The 23,325-nt window shown below is 33.9% G+C and overlaps 1 protein-coding gene across 3 annotated transcripts in view; it reads left to right on the top strand.

Annotated features, from left to right (window-relative positions):
• The window catches only part of THEMIS (thymocyte selection associated), a 211,569-nt gene that overhangs the window by 4,951 nt on the left and 183,293 nt on the right, over positions 1-23,325 (top strand). For 2 of the 3 annotated variants that reach the window (XM_030803433.1, XM_003255690.3), the window contains exon 1: positions 12,752-12,991. The exons of the other annotated variant lie outside the window; for it this stretch is intronic. In XM_030803433.1, coding sequence (XP_030659293.1) covers positions 12,901-12,991 — 91 coding nt within the window. In that variant the 5' untranslated portion in view covers positions 12,752-12,900. Of the gene's footprint in view, positions 1-12,751; positions 12,992-23,325 lie in introns of those variants that run through there. 3 annotated transcript variants of the gene reach the window in all.

Genomic DNA, 23,325 nt, shown 5'->3' with positions numbered 1-23,325 from the left:
ATCAAAAGCCTGAATTTACAGTTTACTTCAACGGAGAAATCTCTCAGTGAGACAAACAGTCTAGCATTGGCCTGGGTCCAGCTCTCGTCATGACTCTATTCTGTCATCTTGGGGAGGAGAAGGTAAGAATGTAGGTAGAATTTAACCTGGTTTAGTTTCAGATTATTCAATTAAATACAACAAATATGTGAAGTCCATTCATTTGTTTGTTTGTTTGTTTGTTTTGAAAACATTTCTTAGCATAGTGCTGGTGAAGGTATTTGGAACTACTGAGTGCATCCAACCAAAGTAGACCCAAATCTCCTTTCCCTAAATGCAGAATTCAGGAACAGAGGAAAAAGCATACAAATGGACACATAATAAATATTCAGCGAATGGAAACTCTGAAAAGGAAGAGAGAATTTTGAAAATAATTTAAAGGTTAGAAAAGGCTTCATGGAGGTAAAGGAACTAGAACTAGAACTTAAATGATGAGTGTAAGAGACTTTTTCTTCCATCCAGTATCTATTTCCCCTTTTATGAGGGATTACTTGATGCTCCGCTCCGTGTCCAAGCATTTCATGTCCAATGTCATAATGGTCTTGTGACCTAATCTGGCCAGCAGAGCATTACGTTCACTTGGCCACTGATGTCATTCAGGCATGGAAAAATATCCTAGTCAGACCCCTGAGAAAAGTAATTCATAACAATCTTTTCTCACTGCATTAGGGATACAGATCTGGAAGAGCAAGTCATCCACTTTGCTTAGACAAGAAGATTCATGGTAGAAGCACTGGAATTCAGGCTAAGATCTGGAGGTTTTAACTTCAACATTAAAGCAGTTGGACTTTGTAAAGCAAAACAAACAGCATTTGGCCTACAGGCACTATTATAAAATACAAACAGGTATATGAAATTTGTCATATTTTCAGGAAGATTATAGATTTTCCTCTTACATTTGCTTAACATCTTTAAACTTTTTTCAGTTGTGTATTATGTGTATTAATAATTTAAGTTAGGCCATAGAAGTAGGTCATATTCCAGATTAAGAGGTTTGAGAATTCTCAAAGACAGGTTTGGGTTTCTTGTGGCACTTCTCAGACCAATTCTGGATACAAGGCATCCCTGGGTCTAAGATAATATGAAAGCTTGGAAATAACAAGGTAACTTACACAGCTCTTCAATGATCTCAGCCTACATATGTGACTCAGAACTTGAGTAAGATGCAGATTGACTTCCAAATTTCCTCCCAAAGTTAACTCAGCCTACTCCCAGGAATGAACAAGGACAGATTGGAGGTTAGAAGCAAGATGGAGTTAGCCAAGTCTCTTTCACTGTCTCAGTTACAATTTTGCAATAGCAGTTTCAGCCTCATCTGAAACAAGGCAAGTTCCCTCCACTTATGAGCCTGTAAAATCAAAAGCAATTTAGTTACTTCCTAGATACTATGGGGGTAGAAACATTGAGTAAATACACCTATCTTAAATGGGAGTAATTGGCCAAAACAAAGGGATTACAGGTCTCATGCAAGTCTGAAATCCAATAGGGCAGTCATTAAACCTTAAAGTTCCAAAATGATTTCCTTTGACACCATGTCTCACATCCAGGTCATGCTGATGCAAGAGGTGGGTTCCTATAGCCTTGGGTAGCTCTGCCCCATGACTTTGCAGGGTACTTCCCATCTTCTGGCTGCTTTCACCAGCTGCAAACCCATAACCCAAGGCGAACCATGAGAAAAACATCAGCCAAACTGAAATTGAGGCACATTCTACAAAATGTCTGTGGCTTTCCTGGGTGTGTGGCGCAAGCTGTTGATGGATCTACAATTCTGGGGTCTGAAGGATAATGGCCCCCTTCTTATAGCTCCACTAGGCAGTGTCCCAGTGGGGACTCTCTGTAGGGTCTCCGTCCCCACATTTCCCTTCTGCACTGCCCTAGCAAAGTTTCTCCATAAGGCTTCTGCCTCCATGGTAAACTTCTGCCTGGACATCCTGGCATTTCCATACATCTTTTGAAATGTAGGCAGAGGTTCCCAAACCCCACAACTGGAGTGGAAAGATAGAAATAAGCCAAGGAGGAAGGCTAGAATGAACCACATAGTATTGGATTACAGTAGGCAATATCAGTATGAACTTATGTTTACATTCTTATATAAATATGGATGAATACATGTAGGAATATTTATATGTGGTGTATACAGTGATCAAAGCTGAAACAATTTGGGCACAAAATAAGTTTTAAAAGTAGTATTAGATTATAACTTAAAGTATAAAATATATATCCATGGATATATATAAAATATTCACGGATATATATAAAATATATATCCATAAACCCATGCTGATATAAATAAACTCATGATTAAATAAATAAATAAATGAAGGAGAAGACAGAAATATCTCATGCAAAATTCTCCAAATTACTTATGTAGATATTCCTCCCTCAAGTAGCTACAGTGTAAGTTCCTCCCTTTAAGTGTAGGCTACACTTAATGACTTGTTTTCATGGAGAACAGTGTGAAAAGAGGGGAAAGGTAACAATACTGTGGAGAAACTTGGCAAACACTACCTTAGTCAAATAAAGTTAACATTATCAGTGATAAATTATGTTGATAGCCTATAACTTTGATATGACAGAATGAGAACTGTAATTTACCTCTGTGGTCTTCCTTCCCAAACCCATAACCCAAGGTGAACCATGAGAAAAACATTAGACAAACTGAAATTGAGGCACATTCTACAAAATGCCTGACCAGTATCCCTCAAATTGTCAAGGTCATCAGAAACAAGGAATGTCTGAGAAACTGCCACAGTCCCCAGGAGCCTAGGGAGACATAATGGCCAAAGGCAATGGGGTATCCTGAATGGGATCCTAGAAAGGAAAAATGACGTTAGCAAAATCTAATAAAATTTTAATGAAGTATGAAGTTTAGCTAATAATAATAATATCTCAATATTGGCTTCTATGTTGTGACAAATGCACCATCATAATGTAAATTGTTAAAATAAAGGAAACAGGTGTTTGTATGGGTATTCAGGAAATCTCTATACTATCTCTGCAACTTTTCTATGATTCTATAACCTATCCTCAAATTAAATAATTATTTAAAAAAAATGACGAGTTAATGGGTGCAGGAAATCAACATGGCACATGGATACATATGTAACAAACCTGCACATTGTGCACACGTACCCTAAAACCTAAAGTATAATAATAAAAATAAAAACAAAAACAAAAACGAAACAAAACAAAAAGAATATTCTACTAAAAATTAAAAAAAAATTATGGTTGCTGTATTTTATAAACTCCATTTCAAATGTACAGTCATCTAATTATCTTCCCTAAGGCATGGTGATAGTAGAAACAGATTCTCCATTTCCTGGCTCTATTCAGAGAGCTTTATTCTGGAAATAACATTGTGAGAATGGATAAAAATATTCAATTACTTTTGAATACTTGCTATCAGAAAACAATACCTATGTAATGAGATTGTAACTGTTTATAGCAAGAATTTTCTTCCCTAATAACAAATTCTTGAAGATAAATATGTAATTCCTGAGAATGAAATAAATACATCTTCTAAGACAATGAGCTTACAATATGATGAGGGTTGTTGCAATGCTCTCAGAGTTTAATCGGAAAACAGAGACACTGAGAAGGTAGTCTGAACTATGACTATAATTCTTTATAAAAAAATCATCATCTATAACAAGACTTTTACTTAATTTAGTCTTAGCTAGTTTATATATTTAAAAAGGAAATTAGATGCACTAGAAAGTAATGAAAGCTAAAGCTATTATTTTTCTGTAAAGTGAATCTATAAATCTCTTCTGTTGCTACCTTTTCAATCCCTTTGAGATTTTTTTTTACTGAGAGTTTCTCAAGAGATTAAATTTTGTGGGTAAGTGTAACAGTTCCTGCCTAGGTTTTTCTGTTACTGGATCTATGACTTTTCCAACTTTGAAAATTATCTCAGGCAAATCGTGTATCATTATCTTAGTTTGTAAAATAGAAGCACTTTTGAGAAACAAAATGTCCTCAACCATGTATTGCTGATGTATCCAGTAAACAAAGTAGGTTCTTCAGGTTTTTAAAACACTTTGGAAATAAGAATCCAGACCAACCTGCATCCATCACCATTCTCCCTTGTGTGTGTATAGTTGTTGTTTTATGTTTGTGTGTTTGTTTTTGTTGCCATCTCTATTACTTTTCCCAGTAATCCATTTGACTGGGACTGTTAAATATGCTGTTAATATTACAAAGCTTTGGTTACCAAGTATATTAGTCTGTTCTCATGCTGCTATAAGGATACCCAAGACTAGGTAACTTATAAAGGAAAGAGGTTTAATTGATTCACATTTCCACAGGGCTGGGGAAGCCTCAGGAAACTTACAATCATGGTGGAAGGCAAAGCAAACATGTCCTTCTTCACGTGGCAGCATGAAGGAGAATGAGTGCCAAGTGAAGGGGGAAGCCCCTTATAAAACCATCAGATCTCGTGAGAACTTACTCACTATCATGAGAACAGCATGATGAAACTGCCCCCATGATTCAATTGTCTCTACCTGGTCCCACCCTTGACATGTGGGTATTATTTCAATTCAAGGTGAGACTTAGGTGGGGACACAGAATCAAACCATATCACCAAGTAACTTCCCTGACTCAGTGTAGTGGCACCGGGTGAAAAAAAGTTATTTGTAACTCACAGTTTCATGTATACATTTGTCAGGTTAAGCAAATGGTCTGTTGCCCAATAAACTAACTTGGGTTAAATAAATACATATCCTAAGTTGAATTTACTAAATTTGTATTTAATGCATATTTTAATATTTTATTTTTGTAATATATATACTTAATACATTATTTAATTTTTAGGTCTGAAATCTAAAAGGAAAACTTGATTTTTTTGTAAGCATGTGGCAACTTATCAGTGCTTAATTTGTAATAGATAACTATTTTAAATGTTTTAGGCTCTATTTTTAATAATGCAGGACTGAATTGTTTCTATGAGGCTCTAAAATGTTAGCACATCAAAACGCAAATGGCATCTTTGAGTTTCTCTCAGTTATAAGAGATAACAAATGTGCAACAAAAAAAAAAGAGAAAAGAGAAAAGAGCTGTAAAAGTGGGCATACCCTTTCTACAGGCATATTGCAGTTAAGCTTTTCACAAACGCTATATAAAAGTCAGAGGAAAATGTTAGAGTTACATCACAGGACCTCCACCATTTAAAGAGAAAAACTGGAAAATCTCTTATGAATATAAGGGCTTCATTTTTTATTTCATGGTTCTGAGGAAAGGTTGAGTCCTACAGCAAGGGAAAATGTCAGGGCAGAATTACACGGTAACACCAACATTCACATTGCACTTTGCAAGACATTTCAACCTGTGCTCCTGTTCTGTGGCACGGGGCAATAGGCAGAACTGAGTGTAAAAAAATATGCAGATCGACTCAGTTGAGTCAAGTCTCCTCATGGTGAGCAGGCTCATCTACCTGACTGCTTTTTACCCTTTAAGATTAATCTGAGGAACACTCTTCCTGGGGAGACCCCTTCCTAATTCTTGAAATTCCTGAACTGTATACATTGGATTGTGATTCTTAACTTGTGGGCACGGTCGGCTAAACTGTAATGTCTCTAAGGGCTTATATTCTCAGTGCCTTGTATAATGACAAGCATAGGGGAAGAGTTCAGTGGTTTGCTGAAAGGACAATTAAACATTAATTTAGAAAAAAGGATGATCAAAAAAAGAAACCTACATGGGAAGAAACATGAATCCTACATTGAGTTTCATTCAAAAGGAAACTAAAAGTGCTGGGAGGCAGGAGCTTCTTTGAAAACCAGGTAGTTATGAATGAACACACTCATAGGCTGTTGCATTTTGCGTGTTGCATTTTGACAAAACAAATTGTTGTGTATAGTAGGATTTTATTTTCTTTCAAGGTTATTAAAATCATTCATATTCATTCTTATAAATTAAGAATGAAACCCCGTCTTTACTAAAAATATAAAAAATTAGCCGGGTGCTGCAACAGAGCAAGGCTCCATCTCAAAAAAATAAAATAAAATAAAATAAAATAAAACAAAATAAAATAAAATAAAATAAAAAGAAGAAGAATGTACATATGGTTGGAGACAGAAGAGAATGGTGATCAAGGTATTTCAAATGGAAGCCATTTATGGCACTGGGAACATTTATGGTGGGTGTACTATGATTTTGTTTATCACACACCATTCCTTCTCTTTTGGGTAATTAGCTCACTTATTTCCCTTTGAGATATCTCCTCTTCCAACACTTTTTGTGATTTAGCTGAGACAACTGCCTAATAAAATCCAAAGTAGAGCCCATGAACCTGAAATTATGGGAAATTAGCATATTACATTTTCTAGTCATAATGATTAGCTGAGACATATACATGTGAGCCAAGTTGGATTAATCAGAGCTTATTCTGGGACTTTTCCCGATATAACTAGGAGAAGGTAGTCTCTTCCATTGCACTTGAATTTATGAGATACAAATCTTGAGCTGCCAGGTGTCACACAACAGCAGGATATCCCTGAAATGTTGCTCATGCAAAAAAAAAAAAAAAAAAAAAAAAAAAGCCGAGCCTAATGCCCTAATGATATTGTATGATTCCCCAGAGCAAGCTTATTTTGTAGGTAGAAATGCTGTAAACCTTTCAATGATCAACCAATAAATGGCACATTTTGGCTAATCCAAAATCACAGAAGTGATTCCTATAAGCCTAATTTTTTCTTCTTTAGAAATAAACAATGAAAAGAAAGTTTCAGAGCATGAATGATTTAGATACCAGTCAGAATAATCTCTAAGATTTCTTCTTCTTTTTTTTTTCCGATACTATCTACTTGGAGATAAGGGTTTATTCTTTACTCAAAGAAATATTACATTGCACTGAAATATTATAATATAGATTTAAGCCTCTACTGTTGAAGTTTATTTCTCTGCTTGCGAATTTTTTTTTTTTTTTTTTAACATTCAGCCAGTTCTGCTTACTTTTTAGGAAAGCAGCTACAGAGAATTTAGCAAACGAATTGGTATCTTATGTAAAGTTTGCATTGAGCCATTTTTCTTTTCTTTTTCTTTTCAACAATACTTCTCTTGGGATAGAAATCACTGGCAATAATGATACTAACTACAATTTAATCATCATTTCATAGCCAAGTCCATCTCTGTTCTTTAGCGGAAATTTTAAGAAGATGTATTAAGTAGTAGCAAGCCTGGTGTGAGGACAAGATTTTTTTTCAACAGGAACTTCCCTGTTTGAATTATTAGGGTAATGTGAAATGCATTTTCTTTTCTTTTCTCCTCCTTTTTTTGGTCATTAAAGTAATAAATGCTTCAGTTGATGGTATAAATAAATCTTTGTGTGTATCTGATTATATCTAAATGTGAAATTGCTACATCAAATTGATTTCAAAATAGATCACAACAGTTTGTAATATATATGAGTGACTAAATATTGCACCGCTAACAGTATGAATTTTATGAATTAAATATTTGGTTTTTCTGTCAGGTTGGTTTTTAGTCTGATTCCATTCATTTGGTTAATTTTGCTTTAGATATTTTGAAGCTATATTATTGAAAGCTGTGAATTTTCTTCAAGAATTGGTCACCCTTTCATTATTAAACAAATAACCTTATTATCTTTTATAATCCTTCTTGTCTTTAAATCTAATTGATGTAATATTGATGTAGTTTCATGAGCTTTCTTTTGCTTAATGTCTTATGGTATATATTTTCCCATTTTTTCATCTTTAGACTTTCTATAAACTTATAATTAAATTATATATTTTTAAGTAAATTTATGTGTTTAAATGTTATCTGCCAACATTAGTTTATTACTTGAACTATTAAACCATTTAATTTTTATTTGTATATTATTTCATTTAAATTATTTTAAGAGTATAATTGAGTTTATGTGTACCATCATACTATTTGCTAGCAATTTTGAGGTTCTTTTTCTTTTCTTTCTCGTCTTTTTTGGATTAATTAATTTTATCATCCATTTACTATTTTTAGTGGCTTTCCTAGAAATTATATGTGTTTTTATTCATTTAACTCTGATATTAAACATCACTTTTGCAACTTCTCTAGAAGCCTAGTGCTTTAGAACATGTTAACTTCATTATCAGTTTTGCTTTTGCATTACTGCTATATTTTACAATATATTGCATGAACTATATATAGTGCAAATATATTCAAAACTCCACAAGCCATTAGTTATTGTTTTGGGAACTCAATATATTAAATTCACTGACATATTCACCCTCTTCATTCCTTCCTGTGGTCTTGACTTTCTGTCTGAGATCATTTTACCTTCGCCTGAAGAACACCCTTTATAGTATTTCTTTTAGTGAGAGTTTACTGGTGATGAATTTTCTTAGTTTTTGTTTGTCCGAAAATGTCTTTATTTTGCTGTTGCTTTCATGCTTCTCTGGATTTAGAATATCAAGTTGGTAGTTATTTTCTTTCAGCATTTTAATGATGCTATTCCATTGTGTTCTACCCTTATTGGTTTTTGTTAGTAAGTCAGCTATCATCTTATTGGTGATCCTTTGAAAGTGACGATTTCTTTTCTTCAGAGTGCATTTAAGATATTCTCTTTGACTTTGGCTTTTTAACATTTTAGTATGATGTTCCTTAGTGTGCCTTCTTTTGCATTTATCCTCGTTGGTGGTGTTGGCAAGGCTTGAATCTATGGATTGATGCCTTTTTCAGCTTTGGAAAATCTTCAGCTATTATCTCTTAAAATATTTCTTCTCCCACTATTATTTCTCCTCTCACATTGGGACTCAGTTTACATATAAGATCTTTCCACTATGGCTGAAATATCTCTCTGGAGAGAGACAGAGATAGAGAGAGCGAGAGAGAGAGAGAGAGAGCGAGAGAGAGAGAGAGCAGATCTTTCCTATGCTCCCATTTCCAGTTCAACAATCCTCTCTTACTGTATGTCCCATTTGCTGTTAAAACCAATTATTGAATTTTTAATCTCAGTTACTGTATTTTTTAACTCTAGAATTTTCATCCGATACTTTCTATAGATTGCAGTTCTTTTCTCCCTCTTGTCTTCTAGTTTTGAACATGTTTATCAAAATTATCTTAAATTGCAGGACCAATAATTCCAATATCAGAATCACCCCATGAGTTTGTTTCTGTGGTCTCCCTTCTCTCTGACTTTCTCTGTCCTGTCTTCTGACATTCCTATTCATTTCATACTTAATTATAGATGTCGTATTTTTAAATATTATAGAACTTCTGACTGCTTTTCCTCAACAGGAGGATTTACATTTGCCTCTATCTGGCAGCAAGAACAGGGGCAGACCACTTTAATCCAATGAGGGATTGAGCTAATTTTAGTCTAAGCTTCAGTTTTTGTAAAGCTAGTTCTGTTTATAGGCAACCCTTTCTCTTAGGAAGCAGCCTTCAGGAGCCCCAACTGAGAACACAGGCATTTGTTGGGACTCCTGCTCCCTCCTTGGCTGGCCCTGGCTTTCCATTTCTGCAAGACTGCTGAAAGCACTCCTTGGCTTCTTCAGCTTCATACCAATCATGCTCTTGTTTGTGTCTCATACAATCAACCCTGTAGTGCTTTCAACGAGCAAAACATTTTTAAGGGGAAAGAGTGTTGCTGAGCAACACGTTTCTCTGACGTTGCCTGGAGGACTTGCTACATCCCAAAGTCCAATTTATTTTGGTCTCTTTTGCTATGTGAAACTGCCAAAAACTCAACTCAGGTTCTCTCCTCCTGAGCCACCAGTTTTTGCTCTGCTTCTCAGACTCTCTCTTGCTGCCAGTTACTAACCCATAAAAGCCTTGAGGGAAAAGAAGTGCAGAATATGGAGTTCCTCTAGTGGTTCTGCTCTGCTTTACGGGATCTTGGCCTCTCATGTTCTGCGCCCTGACAGCTCTCTTGTTTCCTAAAACAGCTTTTTTAAAAAGTATACCGCTCTTCTAGGTGCCTTTGGTAGGAAATGTGGTCAGATACAAGCTCATAGCCAGAAAAAGAAGTCTTTGAATATTTTTATTTTGCATATTGACTAATAAGTGGCCTTTACACACCTAAACCATTGTTTATTTGAAGGATGTGCTTTTTTTTTTCTATTTCGTTCAAACTCCTTTTTGATTTACAGGAGTATTTCATAAGTTAGTTGTCATATATTATTAGTTTTTTCCTTTAAGACTTCAATTACTACTCAGAAACAGTTATTTTCTTACCCTTTTCCAGACATTTTCCTATTTTTCCCGTCTGGTTTATTTTTATTAAAATTTAATTTTAAAATGTATCTAACTTTAATTTTATTGCATGGAAAGTTAGAGAAATTCTCTACCCAATTATTTAACAACCATTTGTTGAATAAAACATTCTTTCCCACTGCCTTGGAATTTCACCTTTTTCAAATAGTAAATTATTATATACAGTCTAGTTTTTTTTTAATTCTCGTTAATCTATTATTACACCTATAACGTGCTGTTCTAATGACCAAACTCCAATAATTTATTTTACTACCTGATGGTTCAAGTACCTTCTCATTGCTCTTTTTTGTCAATTTTATCTTGGCTGCTTACATCAGGATTTGTTTGCCTGCGTGTCAGAAGTGATTAAGATCTGTCCTAAAGCAGTAGCAGTGGGGATATAGTGAAAAGACAGAGTGAGTGGTACCGAATTTTGCCATCTATAGGGCCTGATGGATTTAATGGCTAGAGAAAAAAATGGCATCTCACATGATTCTAAGCCTTCCAGCTTGGGAAACTAAGAGAATAGTAGTGTCATTAATTAAGATTGAGAATACAAAGAAGAAGATTATCACAGAGGGAGCATCATCTGTCGCGAGAGCAGAAGCAGATGGAGCCTAGGTAATTGTAAGAGATTGGTGATACGAAATGGCTGTTTGGCTAGTAGGATAGAAATTTGACTTGGGAATATTAAAAAAAATAAGTGAAATCCAGCTTGCATTAGATATCACATGAAATTTATCGTGGCATCAATTCTAACGGATTCATAATTTTTAAGGAGCAGTCCACAGAAGCCTCTTTCATATATTCATCCACATGAAATACACTACTAGGCTGTAAACTTTGGGGAGGGGTATGGAAGGCAGACAGATTAAGGGTAGGAACTTTTTGGACAAAAAAGTTGCAAGTGAGGAATTTGAATCGAATGATAGTAAACCTGTTGATGTGGTCAATCGTAAATTCTACTTTTATAAAGAAAGAAATGAAGCTTGACTGATCATTGAAAATGTCAAATAGGATTACAAAGAGTTGAAACAGTTTTATAAGCTCCATATCAAAACTAGGCAGTATTTATCTTTTAGGTCATTTACATGATGGCCATGGTAGAACTGAGATGTCCCCTGACCCTCTGTATCTGGCTATGCTCTCTGCAGCCTAAGGCCAAAACAGTTAATAGATAAGCACCTGGAGTTTGGTTACTAAAGAAAACGTGTAGATTCCTGTCATCTTTCAAGTGTATACATACCAACCAGTATTCTTTTTTTTTTTTTTTTTTTTTTTGAGACAGGGTCTTTCTCTGTCATTCAGCCTGGAATGCAGTGGCATGTTCATAACTCACTGTAGCCTCAAACTCCTGGGCTCAAGTGATCCTCCTTCCTCAGCCCCCTCATAGCTGGGACTACAGGCATCGCCACCATGCCTGGCTTAATTTTTTTGTAGAGACAAAGTCTCACTATGTTGCCCAGGCTTGTTTTGAACTCTTGGGCTCAAGCAATTCTCCTACTTCAGCCTCCTAAAGTGCTGGGACTACAGGTATGAGCCATCGTACCCAGCCTCAACCAATATTCTTTTACTTTACCTTGAAGAGACTTAGGAACTACCATCTTTAATTGTATATATTTTAAATATTGTTTCAGTTACATGCAAAAAAATAGAGAGGGGCAGGATTTTGAAGAGATCAATGTTCATGAGGTTTCTCCTGCTTCCTTTGACGCTGATCACTTCCCCTCCTAAATTTCGACAACAAGATCAGAATTGTGGAATTGTGAACTTGAAAGAAATTATAAAATTTATTGGACTTTTCTACTTCATCTCCATTTAGTAAATAAAACAAATGAAAATCAGAGAAGACAAGGCTGACGTTAGCTTTGTCAATCAAAAGCACAACTAAACCCAGAAAACCCAGGTTTCCTGACAAGTAATTTTAGTACTTTCTACTATAGTGTAGAGATTAGAAAACTCATTTTAATGTACTTTGTTAATTTACTGTATCATTTTGCATATTCTATCCCTACCCTACCCTCCTTTAAGATTCAGCAACATTTTTAATGTGGAAGAATAAAAAGTGGTTTCAATACTCTCTCCAGAGTATAGTATCAGAATTCTAAAAAGAGCTGACACAAAGCACTTTTATTACCAATTTTAACGTAAAGGCACTGACAGTATGCAAATAAGGCACAAAGCCAAGCTTTAGAAATGAACTAGAGAGAGAATGAATTCACACGGTGCCATTTTTAAGATTAGACTTTAGTCCTAGGTTCCTGTTCTTTGTTGGTGGGCAAGCCACAAGCAACTCTGACCTCAGTTTTTCTACCATAGTAGATGCACACCTGGATTAACAAAGGACAGAATGCGCTACTTAGCACGTCTCATTTTTTGGGCAGTGTCTGTTCACCCCACCCCCATCCTGTTCAACTTCAATGTCAGAAGGAAATGAAGCCACAATGTGAACAAAAAGAGCTATAACATTTTTTGTCTCCTGCTTCCTTCCTCCCTCTTCACTGTCCTCCCCACATAGAGCTACTCCACCCCACTCTGGCTGTAGTGTGACATTCCTGCCTGCCTGAGGAAGAAATGGTGAGCAGGAGCTGCAATTGCAGACAAGTGTCACCCAGAAGCCACAAGTTTCTGTGAGCACCAGGTCTACAAACTACCCAAGGCATAGCAATGGCATTATCACTGGAAGAATTCGTCCACTCTCTTGACCTTAGGACCCTACCCAGGGTTCTAGAAATCCAGGCAGGCATCTATTTTGAAGGTAAGCACTCTCCAATACCTTTACTGGCTAGAACATTCTTGTAAAGTATACATTTTTGAAAATTGGAAGGGGGGAATTTTAACAGCGAATATGTGAGTTCTGGTAAAGGAAAGGTGACCACAAAAGAGAGAAAGTAATGAACCGACCAATGAATGCTCAAAAGCCAATGGTGTTGGAAAGGGGAGAAACTAGACAGGACTCTGGAACAGACAGAAATAAGGAATTGAGTGAAGCTTCTTGAGCTTTCTGTAGGCCTTGAATGGTGAGCTATTTCTGCCTTTGCTTTGAAATTGGTTGTAATCAAGAATAATAAATTTAGTTATCAATATTTATGTTTCTACAATATAAAAAATAAAATTTAGCTTGCTAAAACAAAAGCAACTATCAAAGGCACAGTGTTTAGAAAGAAGTATTTCCAAATATTTCCCAAAACTTTTAGCTTCTAAATGTTGCCTATACCAATGTTTTTCTCACTCTGTAGTGGCCTAACTCTGAATTCCTTAAATAATGAAAATTTTAATCTGAAGGCATAGAAATTATTGCTACAAGATAATTTTTAAAAAATTGATGTTGAAAACTCAGAGTTCAATTAAACTTATTGAATAATAAGATAGTGAGTTTTGGTGTAACTCACTATATTAATTCAGGTAAAAGAACATTAAAACCTCCAATATACAACCTAGAATCTTTACGTGGTTAGTTTGAATACATAGAATACAATGAATAATTTTGTAGGTGTATTTCTGGCCTCAAGAATGGTAGAAGTGAAGCAGTTGTAGAATCAAGACAAAACTACCAGGAAAATAACTTAAGTGTTGGTAGGCAGGCCTTTCTTGTTCATAGACAAAATAATGTATTATATATTATGTTGCAAAGTAAAAGAAAGATTAACACGTCAGCTCCAGTTTATATATATATATATATATATCTACACACACACATACTTGCAGGTCAGGTGATTAATTGATATGGGCTGTTATCAGCTTAGTGTACGTTTTATTTAACTAATTTGTAAGTTGATTTTTGGAATCAGACTATGTTCTGCCATGTATAATCATATTATCAATGTCTCTGTTTCTAAGCCAGCCCCAAATCATTTTTTGCCTCATGGTTTGTGTTTTTTAGGCCTTATGTAAAAAGTCTTTCTTTATGTCTACTTTAAAAAGATATTTTCCTATGTTGTTTTTATCAACTTTACAGTTTCATATTTTGCATTTAGTTTTTAGTCTATTTGGAGGACAATGTTATGAATTGTACAGGGATCCAATTTTAGTTTTCTCTATACAGTTCACCTGATTTCCAGGTACCATTTGCTAAGCTGACAATCTTTCTGCCATTGATTTTTGTTGCCTCCTTTAAATCATATTGTATGTTCACCTCTGTATCTGTCTGTCCCTAAAATATCTCTTCTATTCCACTAGTTTATTTTTTTCTTAATTGCCCCCAAACAGACTATTTTTGTAACTATGGCCTTGGAATACGTGTTAATATAGAAATGATATATAGACCAATCCCTTGTTTTCAATCTTTTTTCCTAAATTGGCTTGGATATTCATAGACTTTGAAAATACTTTTATAGATACATAATATATATACATATTTATGGGATACATGTGATATTTTGATACAGTGTGTAATGATTAAGTCAGAGTAATGGAGATATTATTCATCACCTCAAACTTTTACCATTTCTTCATGTTAGGAACATTCCAATTCCACTACTCTAGTTATTTTTAAATATACAGTAAATTAGTTTTAGCTATAGTCACCCTATTGTACTACCAAACACTAGATCTTATTCCTTTTAACTGTGTTTTTGTACCCATTAATCAACCAACGCCTCTCTATCCCCCTCCCACTACCCTTCCCAGCACCTGGTAGCCATCATTCTACTCTCTATCTCCACAGTATCAATTTTTTTTTAGCTCCCACAAATGAGTGAGAACATGTGATATTTGTCTTTCTGTGCCTGGCTTATTTCACTTAACCTAGTGTCCTTCAGTTCTATCCATGTTGTTGCAAATGACAGGATTTCATTCTTTTTTATGGCTGAATAATATTCCACATTTTGTCTATTCATCTGTTGATGGACATTTAAGTTGATTTCATATTTTGGCTATTGTAAAAACATGTGAATGCAGATATCTCTAATATACTGATATCTTTTCTTTTGAATATATATCCAGCAGTGGGATTACTAGGTTGTATGTAGTTCTATTTTTTTTTGTGTGTGTGAAAACTTCACACCGTTTCTCACAGTGACTGTACTGATTTACATTCCCATCATTGAGTATAAACGTTCCCTTTTCTCCACATCCTCTCCAACATCCATTATTTTTTATCTTTTTGATAAAAACTATTTTAACTGAAGTGAGATAATATCTCATGACTTTGTAAATGAATTTTTATTGAATCAATTGATTCTATAAGAAATCTAACTGGGATTTTTATTGGATTTATTGATTTGGGAGATTAAGTTGGAAAGAATTGACATTTTATATTGTTTTAAGAAAGAACTTAGTATGTTCCTCTATGTGTCCAGACCATCTTCTTCATACCTTATTATTTTACTACTATGTTGTACTTCAATTAAGAGGGAAAAAAAACTAAATACCTTGATCATTTTCACAATATAAACACATTCATGTAACTGCCACCCTGGTCCAGAAATAGAAAATTCCAAGTATTCCAGAAGCCCTATCCTGTGCTCTTTCTCAGTCATTTTCTACTATCTCCCTCAAGTGTAACCACTATCATGACTTTTGTCCATTTATGACCCTTGCATAAATGGAAAATTACAGTATGTATTCTTTTCTGGTTGGTATATCTGTTTAACATTATATTTGTGAAACTAATCCATGCTGTTTTATATTGTTCATTCGTTTTCAGTGTATGTTATTCCATTGGATGAATATACTACAATTTATATATTAATTCTACTGCTAATAGGCATTTGGATTATTTCTGGCTTGGAGTTTCCAGTAATCTTGTCATGAAAATTCTTGTACATGTGTGCCTACATGTATATGCATTAAGTAGGGCATAAAAGTAAGTGGGATTGCTATGTCATATTGTATGTGTACATTCAGCCTTGGAAGGTAATGAAAAACAAGTTTCTTAAGTAATCCAATTTACTTTCCTACAAGCAGTATATGTGTGTTCCAATTAACTCATATGCTTAGTAACACGATATTATCAGTCTTCTTAATTTTAGTCATTCTGGCAAGAGTATAGTGGTAGCTCATGGTTTTAGTTTTCATCTCCCTGATGACTAATAAGATTGAGCAACTTTTCATGTATTTCTTGGATTTTTGGATATACTCTTTTTTGCAGAGATGGTTTATATTTCTTGCTCATTTTTCTGTTGAATTTTATACACTTTTGTTATTGATTTGATGGAGTTTATGTGTATGTATATTTGGGATATTTACTCTTTGTCAGTTTTCTGTGTTGCAAATTACTTTCTTAGTCTATAGCTTCAAATTTTATTTTCAAAATTGTGTATTTTAATGGATGAAAGTTTTCCACTTTAGTGATAGTGTAGCCAATTTGTATTTTCCTTTTCTGTATTGTCAACAATTTTTTTCTTTACCCTAAGTTCATGAAAATATCTATTATCTTCTAGAAATCCTATTGTTTACCCTCACCTTTAGATCTGCAGTCTACCTGGGTTTATGTTTTTGTTTATGGTTTGAAGTTGAGAGCAATATTTATTTTTCTCTTCTATAGAGTCAATTGGTACAGTGACATTTATTGAAAAGCTGCCTTTTCTCTATCGTCTTACTCTGTTAACCTTACTTAGAAATAGTGTCCATACATGCCTGGGTCTTTTCCCTTTTATGCTGTTCTATTCATCTACTTGCTATCCTTACATCAATTTTTCCTGTCTTAAATAATGTGGATATGCAATATCTAATATATACTTTCTATTGGATTATATATAATAATATGCTACAGAGCCATGGTTCTCAAACTTGGTTGTGCATTAAAAATACCTGGATTGATTTTAAAATATAAATGCCTAGGTTTCGCCTCAAGAGGTAAAGATTCAATTATGTAAAAGGTAAGGCATCACCATCAGGTTTTTGAAAATCTTCCTGATGATTATAACACACAGCCAAATTTGATAACTACTACTTTAGAACAGGTTCTCTCAATTTATTATTCCTCTTTAAGTTTAGCACTTTGAATTTTCACATACATTTTAGAATTAACTTATCAACTTCCTCAAAAGTCCTCCTGGAATTTTGATTAGCTGTGCGTTGGTTTGGAGAAAATCGGCATCATTTTAAATTAAGTCTTCTGACCACTGATCTGGTATAGCTCTCTAGTTATTTAAGTCTATTTTATTTCTGTCAATAACATTTTATGTTTTTTTGTACAGATCTTGTATTTTTTCGGATTCATTTTTAGTTATTTGATTTTTTATGCCATTTTAAATGATACCTTTAAAATCATTTTCTCTTTGTTGTACTTATTGAATTTTAAGAATATATCTTTAACTTATTTTGGATATGTTATGTGTACATTTGCGTTGTCTGTGAATATTGATGGATTTTGCTTCTACTATAATACTGAATAGAGGTAATGATAAAAAAAGATCTCTGTATTTCGTTCATGACCACTGAGAGCAATTTTCAGTAATTCACCATTCATTATGTTTGTTTTAGGTTAAATTAGTTCTAGTTTTCTAATAGGTTTTAAAAACTTGAATATATGTTTGACATTTATCAAATATTCTTTTTGTAACTTTTATGATAATTACATGTTTTTTTTTACATTAAAAAAGTGTTAAACATGCTTTTAATTGTGGAATACAACCAATGGGGTCGTATTTCACTGAATTTGGCTTACTATTTTTTTTTGTTGTTAGAATGTTTGTATCTCTTTTAGGGAATGATATTGGCTTATAGTTTTTATTTTTTTGTAATATCCTAGCCAGGCTTTATTATCAAGTTAGTTGAACTTATGGAACTTCTTGGTTAGAATCTTTTGTTATTTTCCTAAAGATTTTATGTAACTTTCGTGTTATTGCTTATTTAAATATTTAGTAGAATTTTCAGTGGAGGCCTTCTGAGCTGAGATTTCTCATATAGAAATGTTTTAAATTATGACTTCAATTTTTTAATAGTAAAGTCTTTGCATCCATGAGCATAGTTTATCTCTCATTTAAACAAGAGAATAAAATATCTTCTACATAATTTATCACAGTTTAAAAAAGTGTCTCTATAGAGTTCTTATGTATCCTAGGCTAGTTCCTAGAATGCACACACACATACTTACATCGTGTATATATATATATATATATATATATATATATAGCTATATATATATATATATAGAGCTATACTGAGATCATATTTTGTCTGTTTTCCCATTGGTTGTCTCTAAAGTGAAGAAATGCAGTTAAATATGATTAGTAATATTTATAAATTCCCTTCTTAATTCTAATAGTTTATATTTTTTATTTCACTGGTTTTCTTAAATAGATATTAATGTCAGAAACATCAAGTTGTGTCTCTTTCTTACCACAAATATTTTTTCTTACCTTTTTATTATAGGCTAGAGCCTTCAGTATTATATCAAGCAATAGTGGAAATCCTTGTCTTATTCCTAGTCATAAAGAAAATCATTTAAAGTTCCTTGTTAATATATTGTGTACCAAATTTCGGTGTTTAACCTTTACTCAGCGAAGGAAGTTCCCAACTATTCTTTGCTTTCTAGGTGTTTTCATAATAAAGAGGTATTGAACTTAATCAATGCTATTCCATCATTGATTAAGATAATAATGTGATTTACTTTCTTTAGTGTGTTTATGTGAGTTAACTTTAAGGATTTTTCAAATGTTGGAGGATCCTTTCATATAAATACATATTATATATAAATATATATATTTTCATATAAATATATGTATTTTAAAAATATATATACTTTTTGAAATACAATGTAGGAATTTGATATTACATTTAGGATTTTTACATTTAATCATAATTAAAATGAGCCAATAGACTTATTCATTTTAGATTTCAGATAACATTAGCTTCTGAAAATGAGTTACATAAATTTTGCTATTTCTGTTTTCTGAGATAATTTTCTAAAAACAGGTTTAACAATCTTCTTAAAAATTTGTTAGAGTGCTCCTGGATGACCTACTAAACATGGAATTTTTTTGGAAAGAAGCTAGAATTTGGTTTTGTTAATATTCTCTATGTTTTGTTTCTTTTATTATTTCTGATTCAGTCTCATTTATTTTCTTGTTTGTCTGTTTTCTCTCTTGCTCCTTCTCCAGCCTCCTATGTTGAATCGGCAGCCATGTTTAATACTTTGTTTGCTTCTTGATAAATGTGTTTAAAACTGTAATTTTTCTTTAAGTATTTTTTAACTGTTTCCTATAACTTTTGCCATGTAGCATTTTCATTATTCTTCAGATCTAATTATAATGTATTTCTTTTTAAATCCAATAGCTATTAATTTTGTTTTTTTTTTGTGATCATATAAGATTTTGTTTGCTATCCTTTTGCTTTTAATTAATAATTTTATTGTATTTTGTTGGAGATTGATAGTCTTTCTTTGGTATTGATTGTGGTTTCCTTTACTTTGTGGTATGAAACATGTTCTACTTTGGAAATGCTTCCTGTGTGCTCAAAAAAAGTATGCTTTGTTTTTTGGTATAACACCTCTCTTTATATGCCAAATAGCTTGAGTTTTTATTTGTTTTGTCCAGATTATTTCTCTCACTGCTTATTTTTCATATGCTTAATCTGTCATTTACTTTATCAGTTGTACATCTATCTGGTTCACTCTTCATTTCTGTCTTTTAGTTCATCAAAATTTTTTTGAGGTTCAGTTGCTCCATGCGCCTGTGTTAGAGTTACACCTTTTTACTGTATTATCATCCTTTTTCCTTGATGATTTTTTTTTCTTTAGGTTCTATTTTGTTAGACAATGTTACTACTCCAGCTTTCTTTTGGTATATCATTTTCTAAGCATTTGTTTCCAATATTTTGGGGTTCTATTTTTTGTTTTATGTGCAAGGAAACATATTCTTTGTACTCTTTCTGCCTTTTGTCTCAGTTCAGGCAGTGGAGCCAGGTTCCACCCGTCCTGTGGTGATGATGACTCTGTGACAAATTTTGGGGGATGAGAGGTTTAAGGGAATTTGAAAAAGTCTGATGTCAAATCATGTGAGGTTCTGTGGTATTGGATTGAATACTCCCCGTTGACAACCACAGTGGTAATAGAGAGAATGTTCTTCACAAGAACATGTTGCTCAAGCATTTATTATTTTAGGAGCCCTATTGATGTGAAGCGTTTATGCCCTATTGAAGTGAAGCACAGGATTGTGGGTTATAAACTCAGGTCTCTGCCTCCTGGATAAGTTATAAATGAGAGGTGATTCCATGGTCAAGTTAAAACATTGAACATTTGTCCTCTGTTACAAAAAATAGGTTTTATCATAACCCTGAGGTATGATGTGAAGATTAATTGAGCTATGGCATATAAAGAATTTAGCAAAATGACTGGCCGAGAGTAATCTTTCAGTAAATCATAACTATTATTATTATTATTACCTTAATGCTGGTATATTGTAAAGAAACTGGTCAATTATTTCAAAAATTAAAACAAAACTGATTTGAATTTGTCTACTGTTACATACACCAACATAAATTGAATATGAAGAAAAATAGTAAGAGGTAAAACATTAACAATAAAACCATTTAAATAAACCACATAAAAATGTGAAACTGAAACTTTACAAAGTGAAAAAATTAAATTTATAAAATAAAAAGCTTCCTTATTCCCAAAAAAACCCAAACTACATAAATGTGGAAGAAAGACTAACTCTATACTAGGGGAATATTTACATAATATAGAGCAGACAGACTATAAATATCCTGAATGTATAAGGAATTACTAAATAACAATAAACAAAAGTGAATATAAAGATGTAAAAGGCAGTTCACATACCATACTAATATTAAAAAATTCAAATCTACTATCAAAAATGCTAATGAAACAATAAATCATTATTTCTCTTTCAGGTCACAGGTATTAAAAGATTCACAAAAGTTATTGTAGGCATGAATGTGTGGAAAGGAGCTGAGGCACACTTGGTAATGTGTAAATGGTTACAGACTTTCTAGGTTGCAACTGGGTACTATTTATCTACAGAGAAAAATGTTTACAAACATCCAATCACTAGAAATTAATTTTAAAATACAATTACAAAAAGCAAAATAATGATTATATTTGAATGCTCATAGAAACATGTTTTATAGAAAAACGTTAAGCAAGCCTAGAATGGAATAGCTTACATACATCCTAATAATGCATTATCAGGCATTGTCAAAGGGTCCAGAATTACAGTTGGGAAAAAAAGTAAAGCCCTCCCCCCTTGGAGCTTGTATTCTAGTAAATGGGACAAATGACAAACCTAGATTTAGAATATATACAAGTGTCATGAAGCACTGACTGGAGAGTAAAGCAAGGTGAGGTGAAAGGTGATCTTTTGATAGGGTGACCAGGGCAGATTATCTCTGATGAAATTTGAGCAGGGACCTGAATAAACTGAGGAAATAAGCCTTGCCCACATCTGGAAGAACATCCCTGCTGAGGACAGAACAAGTGCAAACTACTGAAGAGCTTGTTTTGTCTGGATAAGAAACAGGGAGCAGCCCAGTGGTGCTGAAGGCAAAAAACTGGGGGAAGGCTGGTGGGAGAAAGACTGGGGCTTGGGCAGGCCCAGACCTTGTAGGCCTTGAAGGCCAGAGTGACACTAAATGTGGTACAGAGTGGGGCTGGGAAACCCGTAGGACCTGTAAGATAATGTGGTCAGGAAAGGCCACTCTGAAGAAATGATTTTGGAGCAGAGACTTGAATATTGAGAAGGAATCAGCCAAGGAAAGATCTAGGTTCTGGAGTGTTCCAGAGTGAACAGACAGTGCAGACATCTGGTGACCAAAAGGAGCTTTGTCTGTTTGAGGAAGAGAAAACATATCCCTGTACTTTGAGCATGTATAAAGCAGGGAGAAGATCATATGAGAAGAGGTTTAAGGAATGGGCAAGAGCATTTCAAGGAGTTTGGGTTTTATGAGACGCCAATGACCAGTTTGAGCAGCAGACTGACAAGACCTCATTGCCATTTGAGGAAGATCACTGGCTACTTTGGGGAGAACAGGCAATAGGGAGGCAAAAGTGGAATGATATATTAGGAGACTGCAATAATCTAGAGGAAAGGTGATGGTGCCTTGATTTAGTGTGAAGAGAAAGGAACAGTTCAAGAAATGCTTTGGAGGTAGAAATGTCAGGACTTTCTTTTTCTCTCTTTCTTCTTCTTCTTCTTTTTTTTTTTTTTTTTTTTTTTTGAGGTGGAGTCTCTTTCTGTCACCCAGACTGGAGTGTAGTGGCGCAATCTTGGCTCACTGCAACCTCCACCTCCTGGATTCAAGCAATTCTTCTGTCTCAGTCTCGTGAGTAGCTGGGACTACAGGTGCTCGCCACCAGGCCTGGTTAATTACTTTTTTGCATTTTTAGTAGGGACGGGGTTTCACCATATTGATCAGGCTGGTCTTGATTTCCTGACCTCAGGAGATCCATCTGCCTTGGCCTCCCAAACTGCTGGGATTACAGGTGTGAGCCACCACGCCTGGCCAAAATGTCAGGACTTTCTAATGGTTTTGAAATTGAGGTGAGAAAATGAAAAGACTAAAGGATGAATTCAAGATTTTGGCCTAAACCACTGGGTAAATGTTTGGTATTTGACAGAGTCATGAAGCCCAGGGGAAGATGAGGTTTTAGTGAGAAAAACAAAAGTTCTGTTTTGGACATATTAAATATAAATATCTACTACTCAGCCAAGTGGATATTTCAAGTTAGGCAATTAAAAATCCAGCTTGGGCACAGAGGACGCTTGTGGTTGGAATGCCCTATCCATTACCTAATTGATTAGGACTTTATTTGATCAAAAACCTCATCAATTTAAAAAAAAAGGATGCCGCTTTCCATACGTGTATTTCTCTATTGATATTTATATTCCTTCCAAAGCATACATAATAATAAAATTATAAAAAAGAAAGATAAAATTGATAATATCTTATACAATTTTAATTTTTGTTAATAATATCCACTATTTTTCTCACAAAAGCTGTTAACTCTATTGTAACAACTAGTTTTTAAATTAATATATAATAATTGTACATATTTATGGGGTACATGTAATATTTTGATTCATGCATACAGCGTGATCAAGTTAGAGTAATTAGGATACCTTTCACATCAAACATTGATCATTTCTTTGTTTTGGGACTATTCCAAATTTTTTCTTCCAGTTATTT

Source organism: Nomascus leucogenys, chromosome 3 (assembly GCF_006542625.1).
Source record: "Nomascus leucogenys isolate Asia chromosome 3, Asia_NLE_v1, whole genome shotgun sequence".
Taxonomy (NCBI): Eukaryota; Metazoa; Chordata; class Mammalia; order Primates; family Hylobatidae; genus Nomascus; species Nomascus leucogenys.
The sequence above is the reverse complement of the archived record's forward strand: the minus strand, read 5'-3'. Positions and strand labels throughout refer to the sequence as shown.